The sequence below is a fragment of the Camelus dromedarius genome, chromosome 12 (genome assembly GCF_036321535.1).
Source record: "Camelus dromedarius isolate mCamDro1 chromosome 12, mCamDro1.pat, whole genome shotgun sequence".
NCBI lineage: Eukaryota > Metazoa > Chordata > Mammalia > Artiodactyla > Camelidae > Camelus > Camelus dromedarius.
Genome location: NC_087447.1, coordinates 45,109,628 through 45,129,809, shown reverse-complemented (window position 1 = coordinate 45,129,809; position 20,182 = coordinate 45,109,628). Strand labels below are relative to the sequence as shown.

At 41.7% G+C, this 20,182-nt stretch overlaps 2 protein-coding genes across 9 annotated transcripts; both read left to right on the top strand.

The window, feature by feature from the left end:
* Window positions 1-6,110: 6,110 nt before the first annotated feature.
* On the top strand, window positions 6,111-7,046 carry LOC105097934 (olfactory receptor 52B4-like). The gene is given in 3 exon segments (XM_010990569.2): window positions 6,111-6,664; window positions 6,666-6,699; window positions 6,702-7,046. Coding segments are annotated over 3 exon segments (933 nt in total).
* Window positions 7,047-12,377: 5,331 nt separating this feature from the next.
* TRIM34 (tripartite motif containing 34) lies at window positions 12,378-19,963 on the top strand. 8 transcript variants are annotated; one of them, XM_010990566.3, is made up of 9 exons: window positions 12,383-12,535; window positions 12,883-13,069; window positions 13,339-13,821; window positions 14,409-14,504; window positions 15,166-15,396; window positions 16,796-16,818; window positions 17,994-18,094; window positions 18,392-18,418; window positions 18,689-19,963. In XM_010990566.3, the coding sequence occupies exons 3-9, from the start codon at window positions 13,402-13,404 to the stop codon at window positions 19,252-19,254; spliced, it is 1,464 nt and encodes a 487-aa protein (XP_010988868.1). In that variant the 5' UTR covers window positions 12,383-12,535; window positions 12,883-13,069; window positions 13,339-13,401; the 3' UTR covers window positions 19,255-19,963. The 8 variants fall into 8 exon arrangements, 5 of the variants coding, with proteins under 5 accessions (XP_031316043.1, XP_010988868.1, XP_031316044.1 ...); XM_031460184.2 differs by having other exon boundaries at window positions 12,386-12,616; XM_031460183.2 differs by lacking the exon at window positions 12,883-13,069 and having other exon boundaries at window positions 12,378-12,535.
* The last annotated feature ends 219 nt before the right edge of the window (window positions 19,964-20,182 follow it).

Here is a 20,182-nt window from a genome sequence, read left to right as displayed (position 1 = left end):
CCAGTGTTCATGGAGCTGGTGGAAGCTGGGGGATCAGAGGCAAAAGGAGTTGGCCTAGCTGTCCGCTACCTGCGGAGGTATCCAGTGGATGACCTTAGATAATATGGAAAGACAAAGTACTTGCTAGAACCGAGTAGGTGAGATTTGGGGAAGTTTGCTCAATCCGAGATTTGGGGAGAATTAAATTCCTTGGAATGAGTTTGAGCCCTGACTTCCTCCTAGGCCGTTGGGGGATTTGGGCAGAGGCCTGCTGGCTTTGATGGTTTTGCAGTAGATTGAACTGCTATGAAAAAAGTATATTCAGAAGTATATAGTGAATCAGATACTAAAGACATTCATTTCTTTTTCATGTAAAAATCTGCTATGAGTGCAACTAGCAGGTGAGTGGCACTGTTCCCTGTGGGATTCAGAGTCCAATATCTTTTATTTTTCAATCTGTGACTCCTCCATTCCCTAGGACAGTATGTTCTCAGCATTCAGCCAGCAGAAGGATAAAGAAAACAGAAGGCAATTTGCTTCCTAAATCTTTAGTTAATATATGGGATTCATAATTTCTGCTCATTTTCTGTTGCTGAGAATAACCAAGGGGCCTCATCTATCTGCAAGGAAGATTGTAGAAATGTCTAGCCATACCCAATTATGTACAATCAAATTGCAAAGGAAACACAGATTTTGGTGGAGACCTAGTGGTCTATTACACGGATCCCAGGAGTGCCTGGAACTTTAAGGAACTCCTTTTCCCCATCACAGAAAACCCAGAGTCTCTGCTTTAGTTTCTGGGGCTGTGGTTATTCTGTCCTGTGGCCTAAGGCTCAAAAAGAAAAGAGAAGAGTAATGCTGTCACCAGAGCTCTAGGCAAATGGTGTAATTGTCCTGACACCTCCCAAGTCTGCTCGCTAGGGCCGGCATTTACACTTGATTCTAATTTAAAGGGAATCTGGGGGGTAGGGAGGAAGGAGCTTCTAAAGTATCTTCATTGTGGTATACTGACATACAGTAAATTGCATATATTTAAAGTATACAGTTTGATGAATTTTGACTTGTGAAACCATCATCATCATCAGAAAAAGATATCCACCCCCCTCAAAAGTTTCCCCTGCTCCTTTGTAATACCTCCTTTCTGTTCCCTCCCCCAACCCCATCTTCTAGCAAACCCTGTTCTGTGTTTTGTCACTATAGTTTGCATTTTATAGAGTTTTATATAAATGGAATCATACAGGATTACTGCCTGGTTTCTTTCATTCACCAGGTTTTTGCATATATCAAGAATCTATTCCTTTTTAATTGCCAAATAGTATTCCATCATTTGGATATACAATAATTTCATTCACCTGTTGATGGAAATTTGGGTTGCTTCTAGTTTGGGGCCATTACAAATATGGCTGTTATAAACATTTATTGTAGAAGTCTTCCAATGAGCATATGCTTTCATTTCTTGGATAAACACCTAGTAGTAGTGGAATAGGTTATATGGGAGGTACTATATAGGTAATTTTTTTTTGAAAACAATTTTCGAAAGTGATTATACCATTTTACATCTGCCCTATTGGTGCAGAAGTTGCTCTACATCCTTGCCATAATTTGGTTTGATCGGTCTTTAATTTTATTTGAACTCTTTTTTTTCTTGTGATTTTGGCTGTTTGCACTTTTTTTAAGTTTTTAAACTTTTATTATTTTAATTTTAAATGTTCTAATAGATGTGTAGTGGGATATCTCATTGTGGCTTTAATTTTAATTTCTCTAAAGCCTAGGGATGTTGAGCTTGCTTGCTTGCTTGCTTGCTTGCTTTGTCATCTGCATAGCTTCTTTGGTGAAACGTCTTTTCAAGTCTTTTGCTAATTTTTTTAAAAAATTGGATTGCTTATTTTCTTGTTACTGAGTTTGAAGAACTTTTTATACATTCTTGATATAAGCCCCTCATTCTGTATCTGCCTTGCATATATCTTCTCCCAGTATGTGCCTTGCCTATTCATTCTCTTAATAGTCTTTCAGAGAACAGACGTTCTTAATTTTGATAATGTCTAACTTAGCAAATTTTTCTTTTATGGGTCATGCTTTTGATGTTTTATCTAAGAACTTTTTCCTAACAAAAGGTCACGAAGAATTTTTCCTTAGTTTTCTTCTAGATATTTTATATAATTTGGATTTTATACTAAGTCTATGAACCACTTTGCGATTTTGTTTTTTAAGTAGTGCAAAGTAGGAGATCAAAATCCATCTCTTTGTATTTGGATCCAGTTTTTCCAGCACTATTTTTTTTGGAGGGGGGGATAATAGGTTTATTTATTTACTATTATTTTTTATTTAACAGACGTACTGGGGATCGAACCCATGACCTCATGCATGGTAGGCATGTGCTCTACCACTGTGCTATACCCTCCCCCCCATTCCAGCACTATTTGTTGAAAAGATTCTCCTTTCCCACTGAATTGGCTTTACACCTTCATCATGTCTCAGTTGATCATATATATGTGAATCTATTTCGGGACTCTGTTCTTTTCCATTCATCTACTTGTCTATCTTTGCATCAATATTGTATATATTGATTACTGTGGCTTCATAATAAGTCTTGAAATAAGCTAGTATAAGTTTTCTAACTTTTGGTTCATTTTCAAATTTGCTTTGTCTGTTCTGTCTTTTGTATTCCTATGTGGTGTTGTGCCTTGGTTGACCTCTTTGTGATCTCCCTCCTCATGGCCTTTTATTCATTCATCTATCCTAAATTTTCTGAATGGATCCTGGCATCCAAGAAGACAAAATGGAAGTTACAAGGTGCAATACCCTGAATTTCACACAACACTTCAAACCTATTCTGTTGGTCAAAGCAAGACAAAAGTCCACCTCATATTCAGGGTGCTGGAAAACAGACTACACCTCATGTATGGGGGATGCCATGTCTGTACAGCAGACAGAAGAATGATTGGCAGCCACTTTTGCAGGTACTCAGCCACATGTGATACACAATCAGATTGACAAAGTTCAAAAGCTTGACAACATACTCTGCTGGCAAAATTATGAGAAAAAAGGCACTCATATTTTGCTAGTAGCAATCAAAAATGGTGCAATCACTGTGGAGGGAATCTTCAATATCCAATAAAACTATAAATGCATGTACTCTTTGACCAAGGTAATTGCACTTCTAGTAACTAACCATGAGACTTATTAGCAGAACTGTCCAACTGAAGGAGAGAGAGAGAGAGGGAAAAAAAGACAGAGAGAGAGAGATTCTTGATACTGATGAAACCACATCAAAAGATCTAACATATGTGTGGTTGGGGACATAAAATGAAATGAGAGAGAGAATGAGACAGAAAAAAACTTTTGACAATAATAACTACTGAAATTTTGCAAATTAGGCACAAATCATAAATTTAGAGATTCAAAAAGCTCAGTGAACCTGAAAGGATAAAAACAAAAAAAGTATGCCGGGGTACATCATACTCATACTGAAAATTAAGATAGATTGAAAAATCTTAAATACAGCCAAAGGTGGCAGGGGAATGAAATACAAATGTCCAAGGTAATCAAGACGCACACCTCTTCTACGAATTATTCTGCAGGTACATGTAAATTCCCTTGGTTAACAGGTAAGTATTATTACCTGTGAAATGTGAAACTTACAAAAACCCAGGGGATGAATGTAACTTCCGTGCATTTTTTTTCAAGAGGAGCCAAACTTTACAAATCATTGCACATGTTTATTATAAGTCTTCACATTCCTGGTGAAAACATGGTTCACGTTCATTAAAATAGGCCTGTAGCAAGGCTAGATGAGGTGGAAAAGGCTTTTATGTCAGCAGGTTGAGAGAAACCAGGAAGAGGAGGATCAGAAGGAAGAGTGGGAGGTGGGCAGTGGCTTTAGAGAGTCAGATCCCTTGGGAAGAGGGTGAGGCTGCTAGAGACCGCTCTGTCCCTGGAGTCCTGACGTAAGTGCTTCCCACAAGGGTTCCATAAAGGAGGATAAACAGCCCTACTCCTGACCCCTCACAAGCTGACCTTTATGACAGACCTCCTGCCTGTCTGCCCCTGTAGTCTCAGCCTAAGGCTGGTGAGTGAATCAGACATTTGTGCGTGGGGGTGATTCCAGAATCAAGGTAAAGACAAGGGCAGGTGTTATGTCTCAGACAGGCCAGAGGTGACAGGACTCTTGAAGACTCTTGATATATGTGGGCAAAGAATGGGAAAGACCAGAGGCACAAATCTGATTGGTCATAGCAGCTGTGGAGGGTGAGGTCTGGGAAGGGCGGTTGAGAGCACATGGGCTAGATGGAGGTTACTGAAGGGGGTAAATAATGTAATAAACCCAATAAATGGCTGGTGCCCTAATAATTAGAGGAGAGATGAGAAAACAGAAAACATATTTACTTAGACTACAGACTCCTGTTGGCAAAGCATGAAAGGAGCCCTGAGAATGACAAGGGACTACAATCACCTGCCCTGAGCCAGGCATTGGAGGGGGCTTTGGGAGACAACCAGGGATCTTGGCTAATATAACAGGAGCCCGTTTTCCTCCCAGGAAGAAAGATCAGGGGTACCAAGAGGGGGACTTGGAGTAGAAGAAATAACGTTAATAAGTATAAGATATATCTTAGCCACTGAGCTAGATATTTTAAGATACCCCTTCCTTTAATATCCTCAGAAAGCCCTTGAAGTAGGCATGTTATTTGGCCCCATTTTTTTATTGGACACTGCTGTCTTCTCAGAAGGTGTCCTCTGGGCTCATTACATCTGCAACATTTTACTAGCTCTGTCTGCTTACATATCCACCATTCTCTCAAACCATGAACTTAGTAAGGACCCAGTTGCACAGCACAATGCCTGAAAAACAGTCACTGCTCAAAATGTGCTTGTTGAATGAATAAGCTAATGAATGAAGAAAAGTGTACATTAGAAAGTAATTGGCAAAATTACGTGTTAATTTCTATCAGCTGAAGAATCTTCCAAATATCAAGGACTGCAACCCTGTGCCCGTCAGCAATAATGTCTTCCTTTTTCCAGTTTCAGTTCTTTCTAAGCTTAGCTCCCCAATGTGTGAGCATGAAGGATGCCTCTTCTCAGCCACACAAGCCCTGCCTGTTACTTCTCAAAGTTCTCACAATCCCCTTCACAAGGGAACAAACTGGATGTGGTGAAGTCAGATGGTTCCAAACTCATTTTTATCAATTGTTTGTTGGGAAATTTGGCAAGGGATTCATATTCTCTGAGTTTCATTTTCCTTAGGTGTGAAATAGACATAACATCCACCTCGTCAAGTAGATAATCTACTCCCTAAATGGACAGTATATAACTTGCTGCACGCAATATGCATGCTACAGTCCCTGGCATAAGACAATGCTTACTAAATACCAGTTTAATTCTTTTGTGATTATATTACATTCATTACATACATTACATTATATTATATTCTCTTCCTGGAGCGTGACTATCCTTTTAGCATCAAACTCTTCAGTCAATTACTATTCCAATAAACCCCCGCAGGTCATCATTCTACATTAGAGTAATTGTTGTAAACTACTAGCTTCAAGACATCAGATGGCTACCCTCCGTGTAAAAGATGAAATCTAAGTGTTAAGCTGTGATCGGTCAGGAAAATCTGTCTACATAACCCCCTATGCACACTAGGTACATTTTGCCCTTCGCTGGTGATGTCATGACCTTCCTGGATATTTACCTTGCAGTGATCTCTATATTTGTGTTATGCTGCTTCACTTCTCTTTTCATTCATAATTTATTATGAACTCATCATTTTCAGTCACGTTCAAGTATCATCATCTTCTTGCACTCTTCCCAGTTATGCGTCCTGATTTATTCTCTGTATTCATTTTCCTCTTTTTGAAAGTGAAATACATACCATAGCATCTCTTACTTTGACTAGTTGGAGGTAAGTGTAACTGGCTGTACTCACGGGGATGCAGACCCTATCCTTTCATCTTTGCACATTTCCCATTAGCTGCATGTCAAAGAAGATGGAGAGTATGCTATGCCCAGAGCTCCTGATATCTTCTCAAAATACACTAGCATAGTACTTCTTACTAATATATTTAAAAGAATATGTATTTTCCTCTATCTCTGTGAACAGGAAGTGAGGTCCCAGGTCATCTGCTCCAGGCATGACTACCTTAAACCACACTGGTGTTAGCCACACAGTCTTCTGTTTGCTGGGCATCCCCGGCCTTGAGGATCAGCACATGTGGATTTCCATCCTATTCTTCATTTCCTATGTCTCTACCCTATTTGGAAACAGTCTGCTCATCAGCATTATCCTCACGAAGCGCAGCCTCCACGAGCCCATGTACCTCCTCCTCTGCATGCTGGCCGGAGCAGACCTTGTCCTCTCCACGTGCACAGTACCTCAGGCCTTGGCCATCTTCTGGTTCCGTGCTGGGGAGATCTCCCTGGATCGCTGCATCACTCAGCTTTTCTTCATCCATTCCACCTTCATCTCTGAGTCAGGGATCTTGCTGGTGATGGCATTTGACCGCTACATTGCCATATGCTACCCACTGAGATACACCACTATTCTTACACACGCACTGATTGGAAAAGCTGGTGTGACTATCTTTCTGAGAAGCTATGGCACAATTTTCCCCATAGTATTTATTTTGAAAAGATTGACTTTCTGCCAGAATAATATTATTCCACACACCTTTTGTGAGCATATTGGCCAAATGTAATGACATTCGAGTGAACATCTGGTATTTGTGTTTTCTATCCTAATGTTCACAGTGGTTTTAGATGTTACGCTAATTTTTGTTTCCTACGTGCTGATTCTCCATGCTGTCTTTCACATCCCATCCCAAGATGCGCGTCAGAAGGCTCTCAACACTTGTGGCTCCCACGTCTGCATCATTATCCTGTTTTATGGGCCTGCAATCTTCACAACCTTTACTCAGAGGTTTGGACGCCATGTTCCACCTCATATCCACATCTTGTTGGCTAATGTCTGCATTCTGGCTCCACCTATGCTGAATCCCATCATTTACGGGATCAAGACCAAAGAAATCCGAGAGCAGGTGGCTCACATGCTGTTTATAAAGCAGAAATAACTGTAGTATGAAATGTGAGTATTCAAAATCTCTAGCTATCTGTGAAGAGATCTTGCAGAAGTGGTGGGTGGGAAGGGTCACAGCTGAAACACTGGGAAATAGCTCAGTGTGTTCTTTCTCTGGAGCAAGTTCACTAGAGAAGTCACAGGACTTACTTTTCCATTGTCAAAGCCACCTGAGAGAGCAGTGCCATATTCAAGTGAGCAAGCTACCTCCTGCAAAGACGCTGGAACACTGTGGGTTGATTTTTAGAAGTTGTAAATGACACTAGCATGACCTTTAGAATTAGATGAAGTAAGAGCAGTGCTCTGGCCTGGAATTTTGTTTTAGTCCTATAATTGATTCGTTGGTGGTGAAAATCCAGCTTGGTACCCACTGGAATTTTAATTTTGAATTCTGATTGCTTTTCTGGTCTTTTCCTGAAAACAGAAAAAAATTAGAAGCAACTCACAGGCTTCATAATCTTGTCAGCAGAGGGCGCCATTTCTAGCCTCAAGAAGCTCTTTTTAAGACCACGAAACTTTTTTGGTTTTTTTATGTTATGTAATTTTTAAAGGTTATTATCCATTTACAGTTATGGAAAATACTGGCTATATTCCCCATTTGTACCATACATACTTGAGGCTATTTTACACCCGATAGTTTGTGCCTCCCACTCCTCCTTCCCTATACTGCTCACCTCCCAGGCTGTGCCATCCATGCTCTGCGTGCACTTCTGCCCTGTCTTGAGATAACCTCCATCAACTTGTGGAAAACTCTTATTTCCCTTTTCATAACAATTCTCATCTCGTCTCCTTTGTGATAATTTCTCTAACCACAACTCTTTCTTTTTTAATACTTATTTGATTAAAAATCTGTATTTCTTTGAGGAAACATTAGAAAAAAGACAACATGAAATGGAACTCATGAACCCATAAACTTACAGACCTCAGCAGTTTTATCATTAAAAATGTATTTTCTAGAGCTGTACATTTATATCTATGTGCTTGCATATCTACGTCCACTTACATCTGTATTGCTGTATCTACCTGGAAACTATTATCATATGATACATATATAAGCATGAACCATACCACATGTATAACACTACATATATGGCGTGTAACTAACTTTTTCTCACAGTACATTCTTGACCTTGTTTGTTTCCAATATATAAATTTATATAATCAATTACCATGTCTATACAGTATTTCATTGCAAGGTTCCTTTCCATCATCTCTAAAAGGCAATGATGCCATCTTGTATTCCTGGGGGCTTAGGACTGTGCTGGGTCATAATTAGGGATGTGATATCCATAGTGGAAAGTTTGGGTGGGCTCAGGGGAATCTCAAGGCATCCTGTGGTGCTCAGAAGTCTCTCAACTCTGGGAAGCTGAGACTTTCATTGAAATAGACATAGGATTTGCACTCATTTGTAAAAGATTTTTGTGATCTGTTCGGCCTAAGGACGATGTTTGGCAGTCACTTGACCCTGACTCCGATCCCAGATCCGGTTTTCGTTGTTCGTTTGTTTTTCGCATTTCAGCACCCCCCACTGTCCCACCTCCACAGTGCCTCTCCCAAGCTATGCACCTTTCCAGTTTAGGTGATTCTCATCTTTTCTCCCTCAAGTGAGAAGAGAGGAACAGTTTTTTTTGAATGGATTGCTTTTCAACTGAGATCCTACAGGTAAGATACTATATAATAAATAGTTTGTTACTCTTGGAAATATTGGAGACCTAATAACAGAGCTCATATTGTCCTCAAATTGGGAGGGGGGGCACCTCATAGTACATTAATGAACATTAATTATCTTTCTACCAGACATTCTTTCATGCCACTTAGTAATCTTTAACAAACTCATACAAGTTTAGAGTATTTACATTTATTGTGGGATATGACTGTATCTTTGCTGTTGAATGTTTTATAAACAATCTAAAAATACAGTTGGCATCCGTGGCCCTCACTCATTTCGAAGATCTCAGATTTTCCTCTTTAGGTAAGTGTGCCATTTGGACCTCCAGAGTACAAAGTGTTCAAAGGGTCTCCTTCACTGACTGGTGGGCTGGAGTTCTGAAAGTCTACACCGTGCTGCGCTGGCTATATAAGCGAGCAGGACCCTATTACTACTGGTGACCATATGGCATTTGTAACTGCTTAATTGTACAATAGTTTGAATGGCTTTTCTCATGATCTTGCTGACCAGGGTTAGACTGAAGAGGAGAAGGGCTTGGGTGGTCTGCCCAACCCACTGGTGGTGTTGCATGTGGAGATCATGGGCAGTGCCTGCGTTTTGCTCCCTACACCTCAGAAAAGGCAGGTGGGTGTTTTGTGCATCTTGTTGTTCATAAACTTGCCCTAACATGTCTGCAGCTATTTTTAGCCCCTTGTGCTTTCTCTGTATTCTGTTGCTGGAAGTGTAGGTTCCAGCCTGCAGCAAGAAGTCTCAGGCCTAAAATGCTGGAAGTGTTTATCAACCTGACTTTCAACTGCACAAGTTTTTCTCTAGAGCACTTTTCCACAGACCTTCTTCCTATGTATCCTTTGCCCTAAGTACAAGAATATTAAGAGAGTCCCTGGAGGTGAATTTCACACCCAGCAGAGGGAAGGGGACCACTACGTCTACAAAAATGAGAACAACCTTTGCAACAATTTATTACCCTGTATACAATCCTTACGGAAACTAGCTCTGCCCCTTGAACTCTTGAACTTTTACTATAAAACCCCCTGCTTTATCTTCCCGTCAGGCTCACAGTCTTGGAGGCATTAGCTCACTGTGACCTCCTTTGTCTGCCTTTTCTACTTCATCCAAAACTCTGTCCTCGAATCTCAATTCAGTAAGAGGGATAAGGAGGTCGAGTTCTGGCAACAGTTGGCCCTACCAACAGTATCCTCCGGCCCCTTCCCATCTGAGTTATTCGCTCCCAAACTACCACTCCATGGTGTCACAGGTGGAGGCCACTGCAGCCCCATGTGGTCCTCCTTTAAGCTGGGGCCACAATCTCAGTTTGGGGAGCTATCCCAGCCTCTTACTGTCTCCAAACTGCGGTCCTCTCTCCTATGGGTGGATTGGCTCTTAGAAAGAATACGATAGCATATAGAAACATAAAAATAAACTTCAGTAGAAGGTGTGATGATTTTACACACACCAAAAAACAAGGCAAATGTTGCACAAACAGTGAGTGAAACTGTGAAGGAAAAGTAGTTCATTAAAGATAATTAAAATATTTTTAAAATATTACACATTATATAATTAGTTATACACATATACTTACACAATATACATTAGTTCTATGCTAATAAGTTTTAGAATCTCTGTGAAGTAATTCTGTGAAAAATAAAAAAGTCTAACATTCAAAAAACAACCAGAGAGTTTCCTAATAAGATAAACATTTAAAAATGTACACAGTTATCTTCCATGTGCATAGAGCCTCATGCATGGTGATACTTGTGGAGGTCCAGGCTTCTGAGTCATTTGTGAAGTAGAGGCTCATAGACAGCACAGCCTTGCTGGACCCTGCTCTCGGAGAGTGTGGACACTGTCGGGAAATGACGGGAGTAAAGCCAGAGGAATCTGGGAAAGCTGACATTGAACTCCTGCACTGGTGTCTCCTGGTGCTTGTCATCATCCTCCAGGTAATTCCTCTCTGCCTGAGTCTGGACATCGTGATATTTGCCCACCTCTTGTGACCTCTCATCTGTTTACCTAGAGCTCCAAGTAAAATCCCATGGAATTATATGCAGCTTCTGGATGCACCAAACTCATTTAATCTTCCATCCAGGCCATTTCTATCTCCCCAAAGCACAGCTCAGCTTAGAGTGGTACACCAGAGGAAATCCTGATACCTGAAGATTAGTTTCCAAAAGTGGCATTTTTTTCTCCTTTTAACATCTTATATGTTAGTAGATGGTTGCTAAGAAAATAACAGAAATGTGGCAAAGTCATAGCAGAGTTGCAACCCCATAAAGAAATGAGATAAAAGAAAATAGAAGGGGGAATAAAACATGGAAACAAAATTAGTGATAAAAAAATTGGATGTCACACATACAGAACTGACAGACAAGACTAAGATAATATGCACACACAAAGTAATGATTAACAAATCTGTCTAATGGTTTACTATCTGGAAGGCAGCTATGCTCACCACTAAACCACCAACGCCTTTAATGGTTTACTATCTGAGTGACATAAATTACCAATATTGAACTAAAGAGGAAAAACCTAAATAGAAAAGTGACAACTGACTCCTTAGAAGTGGCCACAGGAAATGTCCAAATATAATTGGTACAGATATTTTTATGAGAAAGTTGTTAAAACTTTAATCATTTTTAAAATTGTTTTTCTGCTTGAGACTTGTCCTTGGTCCCCAAGCATGAGTCAGATGATGGAAGAGGGCAGATGGGATAACTGAACCTTGAAAAATGGTTTCCAAAAGTGGCACCCTTTCTTATGTAACTAACATGTTCTACAGGAGCATAGGAGACCAGGACTTCCCTGATGAATATAGCACAGAAAATTAATCCATCAATTTATTTTCCTCATGAAAACAGAGCATACTCTCCATGGAGACACACAGTGCTGGAATTATCCTGGGCCCAAAAACGGTGGTGACATCTGACAGGTTCACGGTTATTCCCCATCCGGTGTGGTTTCAAGGTTACCCCAGTTTCAAAGCAGCCCTTCCTCTCCAGAGCCCAAAGGGTCCAATTCACCCCTTAACGTCAGTGGTCCTCAACCTCAGCTTCACATAAGAATCATCTGGAGAACCTCTAATTTTCTTTGATAATTAATTTTATTGAGGTACATGTTACAGGCAATAACATGCACCCTTTTAGAGTGTAAAGTATGATGAGTTTTGACCAAGTTTTACACCCGTGTAACTACTCCATAATCAAGATTTAGAAAACTTCCGACACTCCAAAAAGTCCCCCAGGTCCTTTGTAGTCAGCTCTTCTCAGTACCGTCCATCCCTCCTCCACTCAACTCCCATCTCATGGTGGTGGCGGCGCAGGGTTTGGTGGGGGCAAGTGGGAAATTGGACAGGAAGGGATGATTCCAGCTGGTAGACTGACTGAGGGCCTGTGCACCACCGTGAAAGTGGTAGGAGATGCTCGATGCCTACCTGGCTGGCCTAGGAAACAGAGAGGGTCAAAACAGAGCCTCTCAGCCTCAGCACTACGGGCATCTTGGACAGGATACTTTGTTGTGGGAGCGGCCCTGCACCTTGTAGAAGCGTTAGCAGTAGCTCTGATCTCTGCCCACTAGATGGCAGTAGCATCCCCCGCAACTAAATTTTTCTCAGCCCACCTCCCCCACTCCCGCCCCGCCCTTGAGAACCACGGGGTTAAAGTATTACTTTCTTCTCTCCAGTGGCCCTAGGGGACTGCAGCCCATGTGGCCCAGTTCTCCTTCCCCTGTCCTCTTCCCGCCAGCCCCAAGAATTTTACTTTCACTTCTTATCCAGCTCCTCCCCGGGGAGGAACTGCTTCGTGTAGACTGAGCCCCGTTTGGTGAGTACATTCTGAGCTTGCCGGGCACTGGCCTTTCTTCACCACTTGAACCAGGAGTCAAGACTTCTCTGTGGCCTGAAGGTGTGTGAGGAGGCTCATGGGGGCGCACAGGGTGGGACACTCTGGAACGACAGGACTAGGTGGAGTTAGGTGGGTGTCTTTTGTGGCCCAGACTTGCTCTGAAGGGCAGACAAGTCAGCTTTGCAGACTTCTGGCTCCGAGTGCAGACAGATGACAGCCCCGAGTTTGGATGAGGGCGCCCTGAGTTTTTCACTCCTTGAAAGAAGGGAGTGTGGAAGAGGCAGAGGGCCTTGTTTCCCTTCCTGAAGAAGCCTTTATTTCTCCAGGCTGACTCTCAAGTCCGCCCCCATCTCCTCCCTGCTCTGTGGCCTTGATTGTCGACGTTGCTGAGAGAAACTGGAACCAGTGGCACCCACCCTCCGCCTCTCTTTCTCTCTCCTTTCTCTCTCTCAAAGAGATGAACAGAACGTTCCTTCTCTTCTTCCCACCTCCACGTCATCAGAAGAAAAGCAGGTGAAAGAAGCCCCTGTTTTCCAAATGTGTTAAAGCCCCAGGTCCTAGTCCGGAGAGCAGGACCGAATGGCGACTTGGGGGCGTGATCAGGGGCGTGTTGAAGCGGGTTCGTCCCATCCATTTCTGTTTTTTTTCTGTCTTCTTTTTTTGTTCTTCAATATTTCAGTCTTAACCAGTCTTTAAAGTCTACACAGTTAAAACTTTTTTTTTTTTTTTTTTTTATCTGTGCCATTCTTATACATCTCTTTTCAATCTGCCCATCCATCCAGGAATCTTTAAGCAAGAAGAATCTCAGGAATTCTGACGGGAAGAAGCCAGAGAGAGCAGCTGCTATGGCTTTAAAAATGCTGGTGAATTTACAGGAGGAGGTGACCTGTCCCATCTGCCTGGAGCTTTTTACAGAACCCCTAAGTCTAGGCTGTGGCCACACCTTCTGCCAAACCTGCATCACTGACAACAAGGAGGCAGACACCAGCCCTGGAGGGGAAAGCAGCTGTCCTGTGTGTGGTATCAGGTACTCCCCTGGAAACCTCTGGCTTAATCAGCATGTGGCCAAGATTGTGGGGAGACTCAGAGAGGTCAAGTTGAGCCCAGAGGAGGGGCAGAAGAAAGATCTCTGTGTGCAACATGAGGAGGAACTCCTACTCTTCTGTAAGGAGGATAAGAAGGTCATTTGTCGGCTTTGTGAACAGTCTCAGAAGCACCATGGTCACCACATATTCCTCACGGAGGAGGCAGTCAAGGAATGTCAGGTAGGGCGCAGGATGGAAGCTAGTACTTGTTGGAAAATCTCATCTTTCCATTTACTCACCTTGGCACCATAGTACTGAGCCCTGTAATCTTCTGCATATTTCTTACCTTATGCTCATCTTCCAGTTCCATAAAAGAGAAGCCTAGAGTCAAGATTCTTGGCTAGGAGTGAGAGATTTCTTTCCCTTTTTCCCCTTTTCTTGTACGGATGGGAAATTCCTTCACCAGGTTGGCCCTAATTGCTCCTTCCAGCAGAAAGGATGCTGCTGAACATTGTGGACTGGACATGAAAAGTGTCAATAAAAGAAAAGGACTTTCCTTGCTGCAGCAGAGTCAATACTTCCCATAAGGAAAGAGCAACTCGTGATAATACGCTTAGTGAGGGGGTAGTGACTTCCAACACTCAGCAATAAAGAATACATTTACCTCCTCAGATTTTCCCCCATGTCATAGATTCTAACCATCAGATTGGAATCAGTTTCTGTAAACTGATCTCTTCTGAGATCAGTGTGGTTTCTTTCCTGTTTATTCTCTGTCCAGTTGCTGAGAAAGCCCATAGCTTGATGCTGGTGTGATTCCTCTCCCATAGGAGATGCTCCAGGCAGCTCTGAAGAGGCTGAGGAAGGAGCAGCAGGAAGCTGAGAAGTTGGAAGCTGACATCAGAGAAGAGAGAACTTCCTGGAAGGTGGGAAAAGACTCTTTCTAAGGGATTTCTGAGATAGGAATCTTGACATGACCTTCTGTCTGAATCACGAGGAAGCCCCTTCCTCTTGTTGCCTGGCACTGAATGAGTCCAGAGGCCATTTTATTAGGTCTCTCCTTTGTCCTGTCCCTGTTGGGAGTCGGGGCTGGAGACCTGATATGTTACAAGTACACACACAGATATTTGGAATTGAGCATAAAGACAGACTCTATGGTGAAGAAATCTGGACAGTTCTGTCTTCCATTCCTCTTTTCCAATGAGGCTCTGACACCTCCAGGAGAGGGCAATGAACAAAGGACCGAGATTCTTCTCAAGGTTCAACCTTGGGAATATGGTAACACAGGGAGGCATGAGTGTCCAGGACAGCTGTCTACAACCTAAACCTCACTCAGGTTTTACAATTTTTGTCCCAGAGTTGGCCTAGATAAGTGATTTTGGGTTTGTACTAAAGGGAAAAATATAGGGAAAACAAACAAGCAAAAAAACAACAACGGCTTTCCCAAAGATTGCTCACCTGCTTTCACTCCCCTCCTGGTTAGAAGTCTCTGAAGAAATACTTATTTTTCTGGCTCCTACTCTGTTGCATAGTGTAGGCTCTCAGGCTGGCAGATTCATCACTGCTCTGTCTTGTCCAACCTTGCAGCATCAGACACAGACTGAGAGACAAAGGATACGAACAGAATTTAATCGACTTAGAAGCATCCTGGACGGTGAGGAGCAGAGAGAACTGCAAAAACTGGAGGAAGAGGGACAGAAGACACTGGATAAGTTGGCTGCGGCTGAGGCTGAGCTGGCCCAGCAGAGCCGGCTGCTGAAGGAGCTCGTCTCGGACCTGGAGCGTCGCAGCGAGTGGTCAGCAGTGGAGCTGCTGCAGGTCAGGAGGGTCGCCCACCCGAAATTCTTAAAACACAGTGAAAGTTACCTTCTCCTCTGTGTCCTGGGGCTCTAATCCTGTTGCTGACACTAAGAGGTTTCTTTGGCCTCGTAGAGAGCCTCCTTTGCCGTCCGTTCTCAAGCTCATGGGATGACTGAATGTAAGCATTCCAGGGAAGTGTCTCATTCTTATTCTTTCATGAAGCAACGGAATACATTTGACCTTAAAGAGAAGAGTCATGGTGGCCAGTAATGTTCTTTAGATCCCTATTATCTTTTCCCTAGTGTTGGAAATTTGTCCAGTTTAACTTCTTCTTTTTCAGTATAGATGGTTTTTATTTTTTTCTTTGCCTAATTCCTTTGACTAGAACCTCTAGCACCATGTTGAATAGAAGTAGTGAGAGCAGACATTTTTGTCTTGCTCCTCATCTTAGAGAAAATGCACTCAGCTTTTTACCACTAAGTACGATGTTAACTGTGAGATTTTCACAGATGCCTTTATCAGACTAAGAAAGCTCCCTTCTATTCCTAGTTTGTTATTTTTATTCTTGTTTTGTTTAGGGTGCTGTATTTGTTAAATACTTTTTTCTGTGTCTATTGAAATCATCATGTGGCTTTTTGTCTTTTGTTTTATTAATATGATGCATTCAATTGATTGCTTTTCTCATATTAAACCAACCTGGCATTTCTGGGATAAATCTGACTTGACCATGGTATATAATCTTTTATGTTTTCCTGGATTAAATTTTCTAGTGTTTTGTTGAAAAAGTTTGTGTCTGTATTCATAAGGATTATTGGCCTGTAGTTTACTTTTCTTGTGATATCTTTGTCTGGTTTTAACATCAAAATAATTTTGGCCTCATGGAATGAGTTGGGAAGTGTTTCCTCCTCTTTCAATTTCTGGAAGAATTTGTGAAGTATTTGTGTTATTTTTTCTTTAAACTCTTAGCAGAATTCACCAGTGGAGCCATCTTGGCCTGGCCTGGACTTTTCTTGGAGGAAGTTTTTGATTTCCAGTCCAAACTCTACATGCTTTAGATCTATTCAGATTTTTTCTATTTCTTCGTCCTGAATCAGTATTCATGGTTTCTGTGTTTCTGGGAACTTGTCCATTTAATCTAGGTTATTTAATTTGTTGGTGTACAATCATTCATAGCTTTTATAACCTTTTAATTTCTGTTGAGTCAGTAGTAATATCTCTTCTTTCACTCCTTATTTTAGTAATCTGTCTTCTCTTTTTTCTTGGAATATCTAGCTAAAGGATTGCCAATTGTGTTGATATTTTCAAATAATTTACTTTTGACTTCCCTGATTTTTTCTAATGTTTCTCTATTCTTGCTTTCATTAATCCTTCTGTACTATTCATTCTCCTTGACTCAGATTTTCTCTCTCCTTCCTAGGACATGAGTGGAATCATGAAATGGTGCGTATGGGTGACCGGAAGTGGTGAGTGGCGCTTTTATGGTATGAAGAAAGTTTTGAAGCCATGACAGTTATCTGGTGGTCAATCACAATGAAAAATTTCCCCAAACAAGGAGGTTTTGATGTAGTATTATGTTAAATTGCTAGTCATAGACGAGGATTCAAGTATTCCCTGTTTAGTGAGAATGTGGACCAGATTCTGTATTAGTAAATCTGGTGGTTGGAATTTACAGGTTTAGGGCTGTAAGGATTAGGGGATAAAGGATTTCACTATCAGACTCCTGTGGCTTCACTCATTCAATTCGCCCTCTGTCCTTGCTCTGATTTCTGTATTTCACAGATACTTGTCTTATCACACTATGTCATGGGAGCATCTTTTTAAATATTTATTTTGCATAAATGGGAATAGAGAAGGACAAGGTCATTCTACAAGTTTCTCTTTAGATTTCTAAAAGCAGACCTGAGCCTTGGGGTTAGTGGTTTTGACCTTGATGCCAATAATTAATCTCTTCCTATTCACACTTGAGAAGTTTATTTGGGAAAGTGTAATCCTTGTATCTAAAGTTTGCCAGTCCACCTAGCAGCACCAAATTCTTTACAAACACATGAAATTCTAACCATTTTAGTTTGGTAATGATAACATCTCCTTTGCCAGAAGTTTTTAACTTTTTCCCAGAACACCTGAAAACTTAAATGTTGTTTATGGGCCACAGCTCTGGAATTAAGGCTTTCCACTAGGGCACAGGTACATAGGCTCTCCAAAAATAGACTCCCTACTGATCTCCCTGGGAACCCAGATCTATGGTCCCTTCCTGGGAGACCCATTGTGATCTGATGATTTTCCACATATTACATACCTTTTGTAGAGGTTGCAAAGTCATTTCCTGTGTATTATTTCATCGAATTTCATACTACTTCCATGAGGTATCAAGGGAAGGGTTAATTATTCCATTTCTAGAAGAAGACACTGTTTCTTTGAGGTGAAGATCTTCCTAAGTGGGCAGGTGGACATGAGCACGTTTCTTCTGTCTTGTGTCAGAGCCCTCACTTCTCCCCTCCTCAGTCTTCTCAGGGAAGAAGGTTTAAGTGCATCAGCGGTATGGAAGGAGAGGAAGGCAGTGGTATTGAAAGGAGGCAAGTTAAGAGATGTAAGGTCAACATTTTTGTCATCCCTAGGAGTGAGATCTGGACACTGAAGAAGCCAAAAACTGTTTCCAAGAAACTGAAGAGGACATTCCGTGCTCCAGATCTGAGTGAAATGCTTCACGTGTTTAGAGGTGAGGAAGTCAGGGCAGGAGTGTGCATGTGGGATTCTTGTGGTGCCAGGGACTAAATTTGGGACCTGGAATATTTCCAAGTGAGTACAAAGAAGGAGGGTGTTCAGAGAAGGGATTTTGCTGAAGAAGATGTGGTTATAGCTGAGGAAGAATGGCTAGATACCTGGTTTATCCACTCATTCACCAGTTCTTAGTTTCACAATAGTCCCCTCCCCTGTGCCTGCTCTAGAGAAGAAACCGTTATCAGTGCTTAATCACTTGTGTCAAATAACATCATTGAATCTTTTATCATTTCAGAGCTAACACATGTCCAGTGCTACTGGGGTAAGAAGATTTACTGGGTCTTCAAATCACTGTATTCTGATTCCCTTTTAGAAGTTTGTGGTTTCAATTAGATCTTATGATCATAGCCCAGTGTGCTCACTTCTCCGGATGATATATTTGTGCAGTACATCACTCCAATGTTTTAACTCCTTTCCCCAATCTATCAACACAAGTTCTGCCTAGTCACTTCCCAAGTTCCCTTTTCACAATGTTACTGGATAAATTTCCTCTATATTTGTGGCATGCTTTCATATTTTTTTTTCTCTGCAGTGGACATCACACTGAATCCATTCAACCTAAATCTGAATCTTGTCCTTTCAGAAGATCAGAGACAAGTGATAGCTATGCCCATATGGCCGGTGAAGTATTACAATTGTGGTATCTTGGGCTCACAGTATTTCTCCTCAGGGAAACACTACTGGGAAATAGATGTATCCAAGAAGGCTGCCTGGATCCTGGGGGTATACTGTAGAACACGTTCCCGTAGTGTAAAGTTTGCTGCTGGACGAGGCACAGATCATCAAAATGTTTACTCCATATACAGACCTCAATTTGGCTACTGGGTTATAGGGTTGAAGGATAAATTTAAGTACAAAGCCTTTGAGGACTCTTCCACCTCTGATCTCAAAGTCTTGACTCTTTCCGTGGCGGTTCCTCCCCGTCGTGTTGGGGTTTTCCTAGACTATGAAGCAGGCACTGTCTCATTTTTCAATGTCACAAACCATGGGTCACTCATCTACAAGTTCTATAAATGTGGCTTTTCTCAGAATGCTTATCCATATTTCAACCCTTGGAACTGTCCTGCTCCCATGACCCTGTGTCCACCAAGTCCCTGAAACTTCTCCTTCCCTCATCCACTTCTTACAACGACCCTTGTCTTGGGGTTCGTCTCCTGCGAGGAGCTCACCTGCACCGCTCGTGCCGTCTCTCCCTGTCTCCCTTCTGTGCTCTAGAACCTGTGCTCATCCTTGGGGTGTAGAGTGTATCTGATTTGAGTTAGAAGAGATGCTTATTTACCCACTGACCCTGTTTCATATCCTCAAAGAAAGACATCTAATTCCTCCCAAAGACAGACCATTATTGGTATAACATCTTTGCCCTCCGAATTCTCCATATATTCCTTTATCACTGACCTAAAGAGATGTGGCAAAACCGGTCTGCCACCGTCTGTGACATCCAGGACAGTCTACAATCACTCCCTACTCACCACCACCAACTAAGAAGTATTTGAGTGAATGTCTGTTTGCTGCCCAGGATACACCAGGTTCATCATAGGGTCGTGGAAAGGAAACCACAAGCAGTATAATGTACTCAGAGTTAAGACTTTATGTTCATAGTGTTTGAGTTCTAATCTTGTCTCTTCTTTTCCAAGGTGTGTAATGATGAATAAATTCTGGGTTTCTTTTTCCTTAAATATAATTTAGGGTTTAAAACTGTGCCTAACTCTTAAGAGCAATGTGTAAAACTAAATGTCACACTATGTAAAGCAACTGTTTAAGTGTCTTGCACAATGTAATAAATATTTGCTTTTACACTTACTGAAAATTATAAGCTGTGTCAGTGCCATGTGCAACAGATTTGTGCTTGTCAGTGGGACAGTCATTGACCTACGTGAGCCTCGTTTTCCAGGTTCCCAGACTTGGCTGTCGAGACCACTCCAGTCCCAGCTTTGTTTTGTTAGAACTTTTCATACAGAGGCTGTTCTATATGGGACTGTATTTAAGGCACTTTACTGGAAATGGATCAGAAAAGTGCAAAAGTACG